Genomic DNA, 14,588 nt, shown 5'->3' with positions numbered 1-14,588 from the left:
AGAGCGAGCATGCAGCGGTATACGGTGAAGACAAGTCTGGCGACGCCGCCACTCGCCATTCTGTTCGACGATGGCATGCTGGTGTCGGCCTTCGTCCAGGAGGTTCGGAGGCGTGTCACCAAGGTCGACGCGAGCATCACCCCCAGCACGCACCGCGTGAGCCTTCATATCGAGTCCGACGCCGGCGCGCTGCTGGATGAGGAGGACGTCCTTTCCGACCTGATTGAGCCCAAGCGCGAGAGCATTTTCGCCGTATTCGAGCTCAAACAGCTGCCAGGCGCCACTCCCCATGCCTCTACTGCTGAGCAAGTACGTCAATCCAAATCCCGAGACCTCGTGCTGCAGTTCCTGCTACAATTGGCGGTTCTGTGTGTCCCCGATTACGAAGCGGTTGCGCTGATCCATGCTCTAGATCACGTCTCAACTCGCGGATAGTACCCTCGCATGCGTCGAAGACCGGTATCTCGTGCGATTCATCACGCCAGCATCGGCAAAGGACAAGAACTCCCTTCATCCCATTGCCGTGGCCAAGTCTGCTACCATCAAGAAGCTGCACGAGATCGCAGCAGCTCATTTGAACCTGCCTTCCGTTTTCGACAGAGAAGCAGTTGATTCGGAGTGCAACTGCAGCTTCGCAAAGCAGCTCGCAGACGACGAATCATCTTCAGATCATGTTCTGGTAGGTAGCCCTGCAGATGCCGCGCCAGCGAATTCACAAGAGCTGACGCATTTCTTAGGTCGTGTCATCAAAGAGCGTTGTCGATCGCTTGGCTCTCGCTACTCCCAGTGATGGCGCTGTCCATGAAGCACTCTCCACCAAATTCAGCGCTACTGACCTGAACAGCAAGAAGGTTATCAAGCATGGAGGCGTACTCAGTCTCTCCGACTCCAAGTATGCCAAGACTCCAGTGGTAGCAATCTGCTCCAAGCAGCGTCATGTTCCAGTCCACGCTCGCACCGATGAGCCAGACGACGGCGGATTCCGCTTCCGACTCATCGATTTGCACACATCCGAGCTACCGATCAGCAGCAACAGCATGGATGCGACACTTGCCGAGGCACATCTTGATCATATTGTAAACGATGGAGTGCTTGACATCTATGTTGTCAGCCGCGCCTCCACAGGCACAGGCATTACTGCAACTGGACGTAATGCCATTTTCCGCGCGAGACCGCATTGGGACCCGAACGTACAGCAGACTGAGCGCGGCACCGCAATGTTCCTGTCTGCACTCCGCGTTTTTTGCCACCTGGTCCCTTCTAAGGATGCAGACCGCCGCATGAAAGACGCTGTGCTTCATGTCTTCGACCTCCTGACTAGATTTCCCCCGGCGCTTCGCTCTCTGCTGGTCTTGATCGATGGCAAGACTCCAACGGCTGCCGAGAGCTCAGCCTTGGCTCACGCTGTTTACGAGTCCATTCACGAAATCATCATGCCGACTGGCATCATTGGCACTGACAAGGCACGCGTCTTTGAAGGTGCTCGATTATTCTTCGGCTTCGTCTTGGAGAAGGCGCGCTCGGTAAAGCTTCCGGACACCGTCAAGGACGACGACCTCCCATACTTGTCTGCATTCGATGCTATCGAGATCAAAGACTTCAAGACATCAGAGCCAATCAAGTATCTGATGATGACCGCGTCTGGCATGGTGGAGAAGGGTCTGTACACGGCTTTTGACAAGGAGAAGAATGGTGTACTGCACGAGAGTCACCTTCAGCCAATGTTGGTGCCTCTCGAACCTATGCCACTGGCTTGTCGGACGGCATTGCTCAGCGCTGGCTCGGCTGCAGAACCTCTCATATTCGATCAGAAGCGTCTGAATGGCGCTTATGGTTATGCTGATGGTGGTGAGCTTGGCGCAGCAGTCGATGTCAGTGAGCTGGCAGACTTTACTCATCTGGCCGAGCTTGCCGCGCGCAACAAACTCGCGGTCCATCGTCCGAGCCAGCTGGCCTCGTCAGTCGCGCCATGCCTTACCTTCGACCGCAAGGGTCATCTCGCTGTCTACACTGGCCAAGCTGGATGCGCTGCTCCCGGGGAATCTGACATGATCTTCAGACCGATGCACGGAGAAGAGACCATGAACCCGCCGGTGGTCGAGCAGCTCATTGCACCAATCATAAAGCAGTATGAGGCTGAAGGAACCGCCGTCTTCGACAGCTTTGGTGGCGCAACGGTGCGCCGCCTTCAGGCACCCGACGAGCTCCTCATGTTCTGTGTGGACAACAGCGCGAGCATGCGCTCAGCCACAGACTTCGCTGAAGTCAATGACTTCGAGCCAGCGTTCACGAGCGATGAGATGACTGCAGACAGCGTTGTTGAAGGCGAAATCTACAATCGGTCTAGCTTTGACGATATGAAGGAGTACCTCAACAAATATGAAGGCATCTCTGATATGCTCGCCATTGTCGCAGAAGCGCCGTTCTACCTTCGGCTGCACTATTCCCACCAGGTCCTTGAGCTTTTGCGGACCATGCTTGGCAACGAGATAGTGGCAAAGCATAAGGAGCGAGAAGAGAGATCTCAATACCTTCGTGGGTGGTATGCACGTCAACACAACGCTGAGCTGGACACTAAGCTCAGGAGTCTGAAAGCACAGTGGGCAGGTCTCAAGACGCACGAAGAAGCGCTCACTCAGTTCTTGATATTCCGTGCTACCACGACTCCGGCTGCTGCCACGGACTGGAAGTGGTCTCCTGGAGATGAGCTTCCGGCAAACTCGGCGCCAAACAGGATACCTACCCTTCCAGAAGCCTTGACAGAGATGCCAGATCGCCTGGTCTGCCCTGTTAGTCGCGATCTCATGTCGGACGCTGTGAAGGCCAGTGATGGTTTCACGTATTCTCGTCAAGCAATTGAGCAGTGGTTCTCCATTCGGAAGTCTTCTCCCATGACCGGCCTTTCGCTTACCGATACTCATTTGACACCCGATGATGAGGTATCTCGGGCTGCCGCAGACTGGGTCCTGGGCTCTGACGATCATGCTTGTCAGGCATCGCCACCAGCGAAGAAGACGCGTTTGTCTGCTCCAGACTCGACAGAGCTGAAGGTCACATTTCTTAGCAAGAACGGACCATTTACGAGGACCATCACAGCCGACACCAGCGTGAACGAGCTGTACAAGGTCGCCTTCCGTGGCTTGAAGGCACGTTTCACTGTGTTTCAGCTTGCGCTCGACGAATCCAACCCTTTGAGACCTTCCCCGGAGACTGCGTCCTCTCGTGGAATCCAGGACGGCCAGCAAATCATCATCCGCTTGGCCGAAGAGATGGCCGGTGCCGATAGTGCAAGCTCTTCTTCAAATGGTAATGCTACCGCCAACGACAATGTGCTGATCAAAGTCTACAAATACCAAAGCTTCTGCTTCAGCTTTTGGGTAAAGCGTTCCGCTACAGCTGGGACTCTGGCATCCATCGCTTGGAAGTACTATCGCCACTCCTTCCACGAATCTGGAATTCCAGGCTTTCACGATGTCAATGTTTGGACTGACCTGTACTCATCGGGCGATGGTCTGCTGAACGGAGCTTGCAATGAAGTCACTACGAGCCTCCATCAGTTCCTCAACGCCGCTCACTGTCGTGGAAAGCTGGAAGAGGAGCCAGTACACTCCGAGCGCAGCTTTCTGCCGAGCTCTTCGAGATCGACTCAGGCCCTGGTACTTAAAGTCGAAATTGAGAAGCGTCGTACATCCACCGGCCACGAAATTCCGAAGATGTCTCGACTAGACGTTCTCAAGCAACTGTTTGAAGCGCTGATTAACAGATCGATCGCCTACGGCTACAAGACTCACGTTGGACTCATTACCTTCGCTTCGAACGTTGAAGTTCAGGTCCCGATGACGCACGTTGTGGAACAGTTTCGCTCTCAGTCGAATGCTATGCATGCCCAAGGCGACACTGCCTTGTGGGACGCTCTAGCGATGGCGAAGGATCAGCTGGACGAGTACGCAAAGAAGTATCCTACTGCCCGTCGTCGCATCATAGTCATCAGCGACGGCGAGGATACAAAGAGCGTTACTAATGCGCCACAAGACCTTGCTTGGAGCTTCATGCAGGACAAGACTGTGGTAGACAGCATTGCTCTCGGCTCACACACTGCTCGGGACCTTCGTGGTCTCTCATATCTTCTTGGAGGTTACGCCTTCCATCCAACTTCTCTGGCTAATGCGCTTGCCGTCTGCGAGCTGGAACCATTTCTGTCGATCACCGAGCGACCAGATACGCCACTGCCACTGGGAACTTCGACTTCCCGACCGTTAGTGAAATCAAAATTCTATCAGGCTCGGAGCAACGCGAGATGGACCAAATTTAACGAAAACCAGTTTCCAGCTCGAAAGGAGCACCCAAACATGAACAACAGTTTCATCCTTCTCTCCGCAGCTTCAGCTCGGTCCATCGGCCATTCGGCGCCAGGCAGTGCCGGAGCATCTCGTGGCCTTCGCATCAATCGTTTGATGAATGAGCTACGCAGCATTGTGGCTCATGTCAGCGATCGCAAATACGACGTCTACGTCAGCGAGCAGGACATGACGTTCATGAAAGTCGTCATGGAGGGCCCAGAAGACAGTCCATATTCTGGAGGTACCTTCATGCTCTACCTTCATGTTGGCGAGCAGTACCCGACTTTTGCGCCAGACGTTCGCTTCATCAGCCGCATCAGTCACCCAAACATCTCGCTGCATGGCAAGGTCTGCCATGCCCTTCTGTCCCGTGACTGGACTTCAGATACTAGTCTGCTCACTGTGCTGGACACTGTCTATGGCCTGCTCCTTCAAGCAGAGACCTCCGATCCCGTCAACACGACCGATGCGCTTGGGTACTTACACGATCAGGTGGAGTGGGCAGAGTCGGTGCGTGAGCATGTTCGCAAGCATGCCAGCAAGACGCGGGAGCAGTGGAAGCAGGAGTTGTTGGAAGTTCTGTGAACGTCTCGCTCACGAAACAGCACAGTAGCCATGCAAAGCTGCAGAAGTGCAGTCTTATCGCCTACACGAGTATGAGCCTGGACGGGCTGAGATTTGCTTGTTCTAAAGAACTTATGTAGACGATGAAACTGAACTGAACGTCAAGCGAAAATTCGCATTCGTAGTCTCCTCTCTCATCGACGCTGCTGAAATCCCATTTTCGAGTTGCAGCCTAGGAGCACAGCTTCAGATCTTGACGTCTCACGACATGATCCTCCTACGGGGCCACAACATCAGCAGCGAAGTTGTGCTCACATGCAACAATACGATTCTGGTCCTTGGGAACTCTTGCCTGCCTGCCTGCCTGCCTGCCTACAATGCGACTGCCCGCCCGCCCGCCCGCTTGCAGTTGTGAAGTTATAGTAGTGCTTTTCAAAAGTTCTCCATAAAAGTATAGCCATCTTCCTTTGACGTCCGGTCGTCGTAACTAGTTGATGTAAGTGTAAGACTTGAACATCTCTCTGCTCAAGGAAAATTTCGACATGAATTAGGTAGTCACTCACTCCAGCCCGCAACACAAGAAAATGTAGTGTGATCTTCGTGCTCGGATACGCTTTGTTCACTGAAAACATCATGGTCTCGAAGATCTCCAAAAAAAGGTATACGCAAAGATCATAAGACTTGTTTCGATGAGAGACGGAGGAAGAATTGGTGTTGCAAGTTTTTCATCACATATCGATACAAGTTCATATATACATACATATGCTAGCCATGCTTTCGCTCAGAAAAAAAGATGAATGCATCCGGGGAGAAAGCCATCTTAACATCTACTTTACTTGCACGAGTTCCTTCATCACCTCATGCGTGTGTCTGTCCAAGGCCGTTTCTGTTCCCGTCCGTCCGTGAATCCTTGGTATATCCCTCGCGATGCATATTCAAGAGAACAGCCGTTTACCCATGACGATAGATGCTTTAGCAAAACAACTTGTATACACGCTTCCACGCTGGCCATGTGGCGCGTTCTGCTTTCTCTTCTTCTATGAGCTCTGCGATATTTAGATCTCGGATACCGGTGTGGAGATCCTGCGGAGATTTTTGTCAGTAAGTTTATCCGCATTGTTGAGGTAGATTCAAGGCTTACCATGTTATGCGTCCGAATGAACGGCGTCCTGTACCAAATCTTGTACACAATGTAGAAGACGATAACAATTGGCGCGGCGAGATACAGCTGGAAGAAATTCTCCACCTGTCCAGAAGGGCCAAGTTCTTTATAGTCGATCGGCCAGATACCGACCCAGAACTGCCCGACAAGCACGAGGCAGTTGAAGATAAAGCCGATCCACGAGCCAATGACACCTGGTTGAGAGCGAAAGGCCAGCTCATCCAAGCTGTGGCCTTGCTTCTTCCAGCCTGATCGGAAACGAATGTGTGCAAGACAGATACTGCCCCAAGTGAAGATAGATGAGAGGCCGGAAAGGGCCAGCATCCAGTTGAAAGCGTCTTGCTGCTTGTCTGATCCAGCGAAGAACGCTAGAAGGCCGAGTACCGAAGCGACAGCGATGGATGCGATTGGACGCCCTTTGCGATCGATATATCCCAGGATTTTCGGAGCTTGGTTCTGGTCTGCAAGAGCCGCCATGGTTCGGGAGCTGCCGTAGATGGATGAATTACCGACGGAAAGCACAGCAATCATGATAACAACGTTGAAGACGGAGGGAAGACCGGTGATTCCTGCGTTGATGATTGAAATGACGAATGGAGATGCCTTTGCGTCTGCGCTGGAGCTGCCGTTGATGAGACGAGTGTCATCGTAAGGAACGAGAAGACCGACCAATGTCAGCGAGACAATGTAGAAGAGAGTGATACGCCAGAAGACCTGCTTGACCGCGGTTGGCAGAGACTTCCTTGGATTTGCAGTTTCGGCGGCGGCAAGACCGACAAGCTCAGTACCAGCGAAGGCGAATGCGGCGGTGACGAAGACGGAGCAAAGGCCCTTGAAGCCATGATTGAAGGCACCTGGGTTTGACCAAAACTGCCCTCCGATGTAGCCACCCTTATCGACGTTCCGATATGCCGAAGAGTACTGGTAAATGTCGTCACCGTAGTTGCCAGGAGCGCCACCGCAATTCAGAATGATGCCCAGGAGGATGTATCCGACAATGGCAATGACCTTGACGATGGCGAAAACGAACTCAGCCTCGCCGTAACCCTTGACTCCAAACAAGTTGATGACAATGATCAAGACCAGGAAGATGGCAACCCAAGCGTCGTTGTTGATGGATTTGTCACTCCAGTATTCAATGGTGATGGTCGCGGCCACGATTTCCAAGGGCAAAACAACCAGCCATTGCATGGCGTAGCTGTGCACGATATCAGCAAATGTTCATGACGATGTGAGCATTTCAAGCACTCACTTCCAGCCCATGGCAAAGCCCCAAGCAGGGTCCAGGAATCGAGTGGAATATGCCGAGAAAGAACCGGCGACGGGAAACAGAACGGCCATCTCTCCAAGGGCATGTACGGTGCAGTACAGCATAATGCCGACAAGCATGAATGCGATGATGAGCGATGCTGGGCCACCGGTTGCCAGAGCAGAGCCAGAGCCAACGAAGAGACCAGTACCGATGGAGCCACCGATGGCAATCATCTGGAGATGTCGGCCCTTCAGATGGCGCTGCAAGGGCGACTCGGCGGTGGCAGCGGCGGCACCCTCGACATCAAAGACTCGTCCATCGGAGCCTACGACGCCTTTCGGCGTGGCGTGCGCGTTAGGATCGCGCTTGAAGCTGTCGACGAGTCTCGCCTTCCAGGGGCGGTGGTGGTCCATTTGCGTGCCATATTCGGGGAGGCCGGGCGAGTCCTGCGAATACTCGCCTGAGGCCGACTTGATGTTCTTCTCGTCGGAAGAGTCCATGCTGGGCCGGGCGAGCGTCGGGCTGGAGCGAGTGGTTCAAGCGTTCGGTAGCGTGGCTTCGTATTGTAGAAGCAGGAACGCTGCTCGATATCGATGGCTGCGGACAGATGGTACGTGGAGGCGGCCTGGACATGCGCGACGCAGCATGCACCCGCACCCGCACAGCGTCAGCGTCAGCACCAGCAGCAGCAGCAGATGCGAGACGGTGAAGTTCAAGGCAGATACTGTAACAGGTGAACGGTCGAGTGTCGAAGGATGGTCGGGCGCTACGTTAGCGGAGAGTTTGGCTGCAGAGACGAACCGAATCGCGAATGGGACGACGGCGAGCACCACCGGATCGGGCTTGGCGCTCTTTGGACCCCGACCTCTCGGCTTCCAGAACGGCTCGCTTGGTGCCTGCCTTTGTCGCCATACCATTATTATTATTTCCCCGCTGTACCCATCGTGACATGCTGTACAACCACAGCACCTACTAGCACTTCAAGCATTCACCCGCCGGCGTAACCACAATTCCCTGCATTCGCCGCTCCACATCCTGCCCATCGTCGAGAGAGAGCCTCCGTCGATACAGTAGTACCTTGTAGTTGTTCACCATTCACGGCCTGTGGAGCTGTCACCATTCCAGCGCTGACAATGACTCTTTGTCCGCCGTCATGCTGACCTGGCCCTTTCACATTGCCAATTTCCTTGCTGACTTCCAGTCTGCCTCCAGAACAGCATTGTCCGGTCCGATGTTGATGAGACACGATCGCAGCACATGCGTCTTTCCGAGACCAATCCATTTTTAAGCATGTCGTTGGGCTCCTGCTGTGTATCCTAACACTCTCCATGCATGCGCAAAGCTGGATGCAGCCAGAGAAAGATCCCTGTCGTGTTCATCCAGCTTCATTACTGGCCGAGCACGCTGGGAAAACGTGCCGCCATACAGCGAGCGGTACGACTTCCCATCGGCATCGAATCTGCTCCTGCAGCATACATTCGCTGGTACATGTAGTAGGTCGACATTGGCATCCAGGAACCAGCAAGATCTTGGCTTTCGCACTTTCACGTCTCATGAAAATGGCGCGGGTCGAAGCAGTAGCACGAGGTTCTCGCGTGGCGGTGGGACTGGTAAATCCATGACTGTGGTGCAGTCAGAATGCGCGTCGCCGTCTATTGGAAGTGCGCCCCGAGGAAAGATGAATTTCATCTTCGTCTTACGCCTTGGCCTACAAAGCATCATTTCCACTTTATTGATGCGCGGCACGAAAGCGGACCACGTCTGTACCTGGGATGATCTGTCAACCCTGTGCAGAGCACGTCCTTCGCCTGGAGGAGACTGTCGGTGAGCACGTCATCTGCATAGCATAGGTGACGAGAAGTAGACGTGCATATCCACGAGATTTTTTTTTGCATGTCAGCTGGCTGGCAGATGGGGCCGGTGATCGGGGTGCTCGGCTCATCAATCTGCGCCTTCTATTCATCATCACTGTCAACACCTCTCTTGCCAAGCTTCTGATACCAGACGTCATGCAGATTTCGCCGTAAAAGTCATCCACCTCTTGAACGCTACACGCTGCAGTTGGGCATGTGCATCGCTGTCACGTCGTCCAAGGAGAATGATGTTAGTTTCAGGACTGACAAAACAAGTGTACGACGGAAGCACCAGGTCAGAACGGTCACCAAGAGACAAAAGTGCATCACGACAAGGCCTGAGGATGACGGAAAAGGAGACTCGAACGCTTATCGCCGACAAATGAAACAGAAACGACGGCAGGAGCATAGACATGGTAACCTGGATTTTGGAATACTTCTGGGTATAGCTATTGGGGACATGCTCAGCGTCAACGCTCGCTTTTACCTCCTGCCGGACGACTAACATCCCGAACACCATCATTCTCATGACTATGATGCTCTCCTCCTAAACCTCCGTCTCAATGCCCGGCTCCCTCGTATGTCGACTGAAAAGACTAGACACCTTGTCACCCAACTTCCCGACCTTTGTCTTCGCGCCATCAGCAACTCTCGGAGCCTATCGTCAAAATCAGTAAATTGAAAAAAAAAAATTCACCCCATCTCTCCATCTCACCTTATACTGCATCAAACCCCGCTGATGCCTATGCTTTTGCTTCGCGTGTTTCTTATACTCCTTCGCCTGATCGATCAAATTCATCTTACCCTCATCACCATCAACAGACTTCTTCTCATCCTCGTCGTCACTGCTACCATCGCTTTCCTCATCCGAGCTCGAACCCGACGTATCATTCCCATCACCCTCAAGAATCCCAAGCTCTTCCGCATTCTTCTTACTCTCGTAATTATCTCTCGCGGTATCGAGAACTTCCATGACTTGTTTCAAATCTTGGTCTTTGTTCGCCCAGCGCTGATGAGCGGCACCCAGACCGGCCCAGAATGTGAGCTTAACTTTGATTGTACCGACTCTTTTCTCGCCGGGTTCTTTAAGAGTGTTGGCGACGGCGCGGTCGTAGTCACCCGTGTAGATTGGAAGCTCGATGTCGCGTTCTTCGTCATCGGGAAGGTCTTTGAGCCAGAGAACTGCAAAAGCGGCGGTCGTGTCTTTGCCGACCATATTGTTCTTCTTGAAGCGAAGGGATAAGCAGGACGCGTAGCGCTTGTGGACGGGGAGGAAGAGGCTTCGCGTTGCTTCCTTTCCTGTTCGTCTTCGGGTGTTCCAGGTGCCATCATTGTTGGGATACATTTTCCCTGTTCCAATGTTGGTGTGCCATTTCAGCTTGAGGTCTTTCAAATCGCTTTGAATGTCAGAACTTGAAATCGTCGGGGAGATTTCCACAGTGCCATATTCCCATCCGACTGTTTCGGGAGGAGCTTGAAGCTGGACACTTCGCCAGACCATGGAAATTCTCGCTCTGCCATAGCCGACTCCACCCGTCAGTGGGTAGAAGCCGTTGACTTGAGCGCGATGCTTGAAAACTTCTCCCAGCGGCAGGTGCACTATCCCGAGGAGGGCATCATTTTCGTCGACACGCGCATCTCGCACAGAGACATGGACTTCCGCGCTGCGCCAGTCGCCAATAAAGCGTTCGGTGCCTGCGTTATAGAAGGGCTTGGCGTTCTTCGGTTTCGTCCTGGTCTTGAAGACCTTCTTGTGGTTGATGATGACCGTGCAGTAAGCAGAGGGTAGATCTTTTCCTTCCTCTTCTTCGTCTTCATGATGAGCCTTCTTGTCGACTTGAGATTTGCCCGGAGTCTCCAGTTCCAGGCCAGTGATTTGGTGAACAACAATGCTGAAAATTCCACTGGGGTAGTCATCGGGCGGAGGCGCAGATATGATAATGGCATCTTCAAGCACCTTCCTTTCTTGCTCCTTCTGCTGCTTGAGCTCTTGATCGGTGCGAGAGTGACGACCTTTCTTGATCATTGCTTCTCGAAGCTTCCGCTCACAGGTCTTTTCGACTTTCGTGTCCAGGTCTCGTTGAGAACGAATGGACTCGTCGTACGTCTGCTCCTCGAATTGGCACTCCTGTAGTCGCGTTTTGGAGAAATAGCCGACCTGCCACTCAAGCTTGCCAGGCATGCTTTCGCCGGCTTTCAGAGCCTTGAAGCCATCCGTGCGGTAGCACATCTTGCCGTTGGTGTCGCTGGATCTCATAATCTGCTTTAGATCGACCTCAATCCTCCCTAGGTCATCGTCGGCGGTGAAGCGATCAGAATCCCACAGCTGGACACGAAGACGCTCATCGACATTGAGCTCTTGTGCTGTTACGAGCAGATAGCATCTCTCATGCCAGTACGGCTCCATCTCCTTGATCAGCACTCTGGTTGAGAACATAGGTTTGCCAAACTTTGCCCATCCGACTGAAACGTGTGGATCCGAGCCACCTTCCGAAATGAGCGGAATCGCTGCATCGCCCATCTTGAAGTCATACCCGTGCATGATGTCTACAACGAGGACGCCTCTAGCATTGGTGTCTTTCTTGAAGTCGTCACCCGCAATCATGTCCTTCAGGTCGAGAGTGAGTGACTTCGGAGCGACACTAAAATCCGTCAGCACAGTGTTAGACCACTTGTTTCTGGTCCTTACTATTCAGCCATTGCCGCATCCACTGAGCTTTGCACGAAATTAGAGATCAATGGCAGATCCATGATATTTAGAGCGCGCTTGAAAAGTGGGATGCAGCTGATGTCAACTTTTGGTTGTCCCAGGAATGTCAAAGTGCAGAGCGAGAAGAATGGCGGATCGGGTGTCAACTGCAAGCGCAGTCTGCAAGTCCCAATGATGCCCTTCATGTCTACCCATACCGGCAGCTTGATGTTGCCGGGAAGGTAGAAGGCCAGGTACATGTGAATGTCCTTTGTGCGGTCGCGGAAGGACTTGGATGCACGAGCACGATACGCAAAAGCCACTTCGAGGTTGATAAAGTCGCCTTCTTCAGCCTCCATACCTTCTGCAACAGCGGCTTTCTCAGTGCCGTCGCCCTTGTCCTCGTCACCAGATGCCTGATCGTCGTTGTCTTTCTTCTTTTCGCCATTCGGCTGATCTTTCTGCTCACTCTGCCCTGCGTCGTTGTCGACCTCCCCTTTCCCTGGTACTGCTCTGTCATTCGAATGATCGTCTTTGTGGAGCTTGCCGTCATCACCGACGGATCGAGCAGCAGCGCCGCTTGGCAGCCACCGAATACCGAGTATGCGAAGACTTTCACTGCCTGGAAGGGAGAAATACAGCGATCAGCAGATATCTTGGAATGGATGAGGTCCGGAGAAACAGGACAGCCATGGAAGGCTACGCTGCAAGCAACGATCAAAGCACCCGAACTGCTCGGTGAAGTGTAGAAGGTGATAAGGCTGGCTGGCGAGTTTGCTTCACTTACCTTGTCCAATATCTTCTACCGAAACCATCTGCACCAGCCTAGGCAAGGACGCCTGCATAACGTCCTCCAGCATATCTGCCACGCTAGTGAAGAGATCGGGGTTGATGAGAGGCCAGACGGAGCTCACAAGAGAGTTGAGCCAGGCGACAGACTCGGTCTGGTGAGCTTTGGCTTCCCGCTCCTTGGCTTCCAGGTTGGCCTCCCAGATCTGCTCCTCCCAAACATCGTTGATTCGGTTCGCCATCCACATTCGCACTCCAGCAACCAACTCCCAGATAGCTGCAATGGTGAGCAATGCGAGCACGGCCCAGACGCCAGACTTGTACAGCCACCATCGCTCGTTGCTTCTGGTCCAGCGTGCAATGCGATTGGGCTCGAGGATATGTTCTATTCCCACAGCAAGCAGTAATATAGCTGCGGTCCCCAGCAGCCCCACAGTGATACCGAGCTTGTTTATACTTACGATGTCGCCTCTCAGCACATCATAGCTAGGAGGTGGGAAAAGGGAGTTGATGGACTCCAATCCCTCTTGCATATCTTTCCGCTCCGATTCAAGCTCTTTCGTCGATTTGCGCTTATTACTGAGGCCGGTCGCGGTCCTTGCGGTCTTGCCGAAGGGGACTTCATTCTCGTCAACGTCCTTAAGCGAGTCGCTTGTGAAGTCGGAGATGTTGACAGGCAGATGCGTGACTGGATCTGTGACTGTGCGCTCAGCCCTCTCTTCCCTCCCCTTCTTGATATCCTTTCGAATGCTCTTCGGGTCGCGGGCGATTGGTGCTGCTTCGGAGGTGTCTATTGTATGCTCCTCATGCTCCAGCTCGTCTTGGACTTGTTCGTTGTCGTATTCAGCGGACTTGGCGCCAGCATCTTGCTGCTCATCCTTGTGGTGAGGATGATGAGCGCCCTCGTCAGCGGTCTTCTCCTCACCTTTCCAGTATGCTCGCCAGTTCTCCTTGGCACGATCGGTTCTAGATGGCTCTAAATAATGCGCGGCTTCTCCAGCGTTCAGCCTTTCCTCCTTTTCTTGACGATACTTGGCTATGGTGGGCACAGGGTTATGACGATTGTACGGCGCGATATAGTTTCGCCTCGAACGCTCAGCATCCTCGTTGCCGGACATGGCTCCGGGAAGGCTCCGGTGCGCGCCCTCGTCACAGCGCGTCCTTCACCGGCCTGATGCAAGGCGCGAGTCTACCTTTTACCGCCTCTGATAGCGGTCGAAAGGAAGGCTGGCTGCAGCGCTATCACTGTCACGCCGCTCCGGTGAGAGGTTCACGACAGTGGCAATGTGTGGAACAGAGGAGGTGTTTGCATGGACGGCAGAATGGGAGAGGTCAAGGCACGAGCAAGACGGGAACACAACACCAGCCTTACGTCACTGGTGTTCCACGCAAGAAGCAGGAGGCTCCAAGGACCAAGGAGTGAAGTGGAGACGAGTTTCGACGCTGTCGCTGTCAGGTCCGACTCGGGGTGGAGGAGAGTGTGCTTGTCTCCTGCCTGCTAAACGAACGCCTGGTCTCGTGATGTGCATGAGACGCGTAGGTAGTAGGTGCATAGAGATATACGGTACTCGAGGGAGCATGTGACCTTTCGTACTGCTCTGTAAGATGCAGCTGGCACTGGCCGCGCCGAGCCTCACTGCTCCTGACGCTCACGCTCACGCTCACGCTCACGCTCACGGACACACATCGCCCTCGCCATTCGCCGTTCGCCATTCGCCATTCGCGCCCCAAGCGAGCCTCTCGCCCCGCCTCTCGCCTCTCGCCTCTCGCCTCTCCCTTCCGCCCTCATCGTCGCATAATCGCATTTCACCCCACCTCCACTTCAAACCTCACCTCTCACTTGCACGACAACTTTTATACCCTCATTCCATTCAACCCGAACCTCTATCTCCACCTCGCACTGCACCGCCACACGGCTACCCTCAGACACCCACACTGC

The 14,588-nt window shown here is 53.6% G+C and overlaps 3 protein-coding genes across 3 annotated transcripts; 1 reads left to right on the top strand and 2 right to left on the bottom strand.

Moving 5' to 3' along the window:
* Positions 1 to 444: 444 nt before the first annotated feature.
* Positions 445 to 5,810, top strand: MYCFIDRAFT_177070 (uncharacterized protein; the record flags this gene model as incomplete). The annotated part of the gene is given in 9 exon segments (XM_007930954.1): positions 445 to 466; positions 486 to 786; positions 827 to 4,921; positions 4,951 to 4,971; positions 5,034 to 5,315; positions 5,362 to 5,376; positions 5,412 to 5,495; positions 5,550 to 5,617; positions 5,650 to 5,810. 9 exon segments carry the CDS (start codon positions 445 to 447, stop codon positions 5,808 to 5,810), a joined length of 5,049 nt encoding a protein of 1,682 aa, XP_007929145.1.
* Positions 5,621 to 8,093, bottom strand: MYCFIDRAFT_49763 (uncharacterized protein). The gene is made up of 3 exons (XM_007930637.1): positions 7,319 to 8,093; positions 6,046 to 7,264; positions 5,621 to 5,987 (listed from the first exon to the last, which is right to left on the bottom strand). The coding sequence occupies exons 1-3, from the start codon at positions 7,816 to 7,818 to the stop codon at positions 5,877 to 5,879; spliced, it is 1,830 nt and encodes a 609-aa protein (XP_007928828.1). The 5' UTR covers positions 7,819 to 8,093; the 3' UTR covers positions 5,621 to 5,876.
* Positions 8,094 to 9,841: 1,748 nt separating this feature from the next.
* Positions 9,842 to 13,767, bottom strand: MYCFIDRAFT_31880 (uncharacterized protein; the record flags this gene model as incomplete). Its single annotated transcript, XM_007930609.1, has 4 exons — positions 9,842 to 11,813; positions 11,861 to 12,236; positions 12,330 to 12,478; positions 12,644 to 13,767. 4 exons carry the CDS (start codon positions 13,765 to 13,767, stop codon positions 9,842 to 9,844), a joined length of 3,621 nt encoding a protein of 1,206 aa, XP_007928800.1.
* Positions 13,768 to 14,588: the final 821 nt, after the last annotated feature.

The sequence above is a fragment of the Pseudocercospora fijiensis genome, assembly GCF_000340215.1.
Source record: "Pseudocercospora fijiensis CIRAD86 unplaced genomic scaffold MYCFIscaffold_7, whole genome shotgun sequence".
In the NCBI taxonomy this organism is placed as follows: Eukaryota; Fungi; Ascomycota; class Dothideomycetes; order Mycosphaerellales; family Mycosphaerellaceae; genus Pseudocercospora; species Pseudocercospora fijiensis.
The sequence above is the reverse complement of the archived record's forward strand: the minus strand, read 5'-3'. Positions and strand labels throughout refer to the sequence as shown.

Excerpts from the sequence above, each read along its gene's own strand:
- MYCFIDRAFT_49763 (XM_007930637.1), bottom strand. The coding sequence starts at position 7,818 with ATGGACTCTTCCGACGAGAAGAACATCAAGTCGGCCTCAGGCGAGTAT. Across the intron at positions 7,265-7,318 it reads GGCTTTGCCATGGGCTGGAA|CTACGCCATGCAATGGCTGG; the intron begins GTGAGTGCTTGA and ends TATCGTGCACAG. Across the intron at positions 5,988-6,045 it reads TCATTCGGACGCATAACATG|GATCTCCACACCGGTATCCG; the intron begins GTAAGCCTTGAA and ends AAATCTCCGCAG.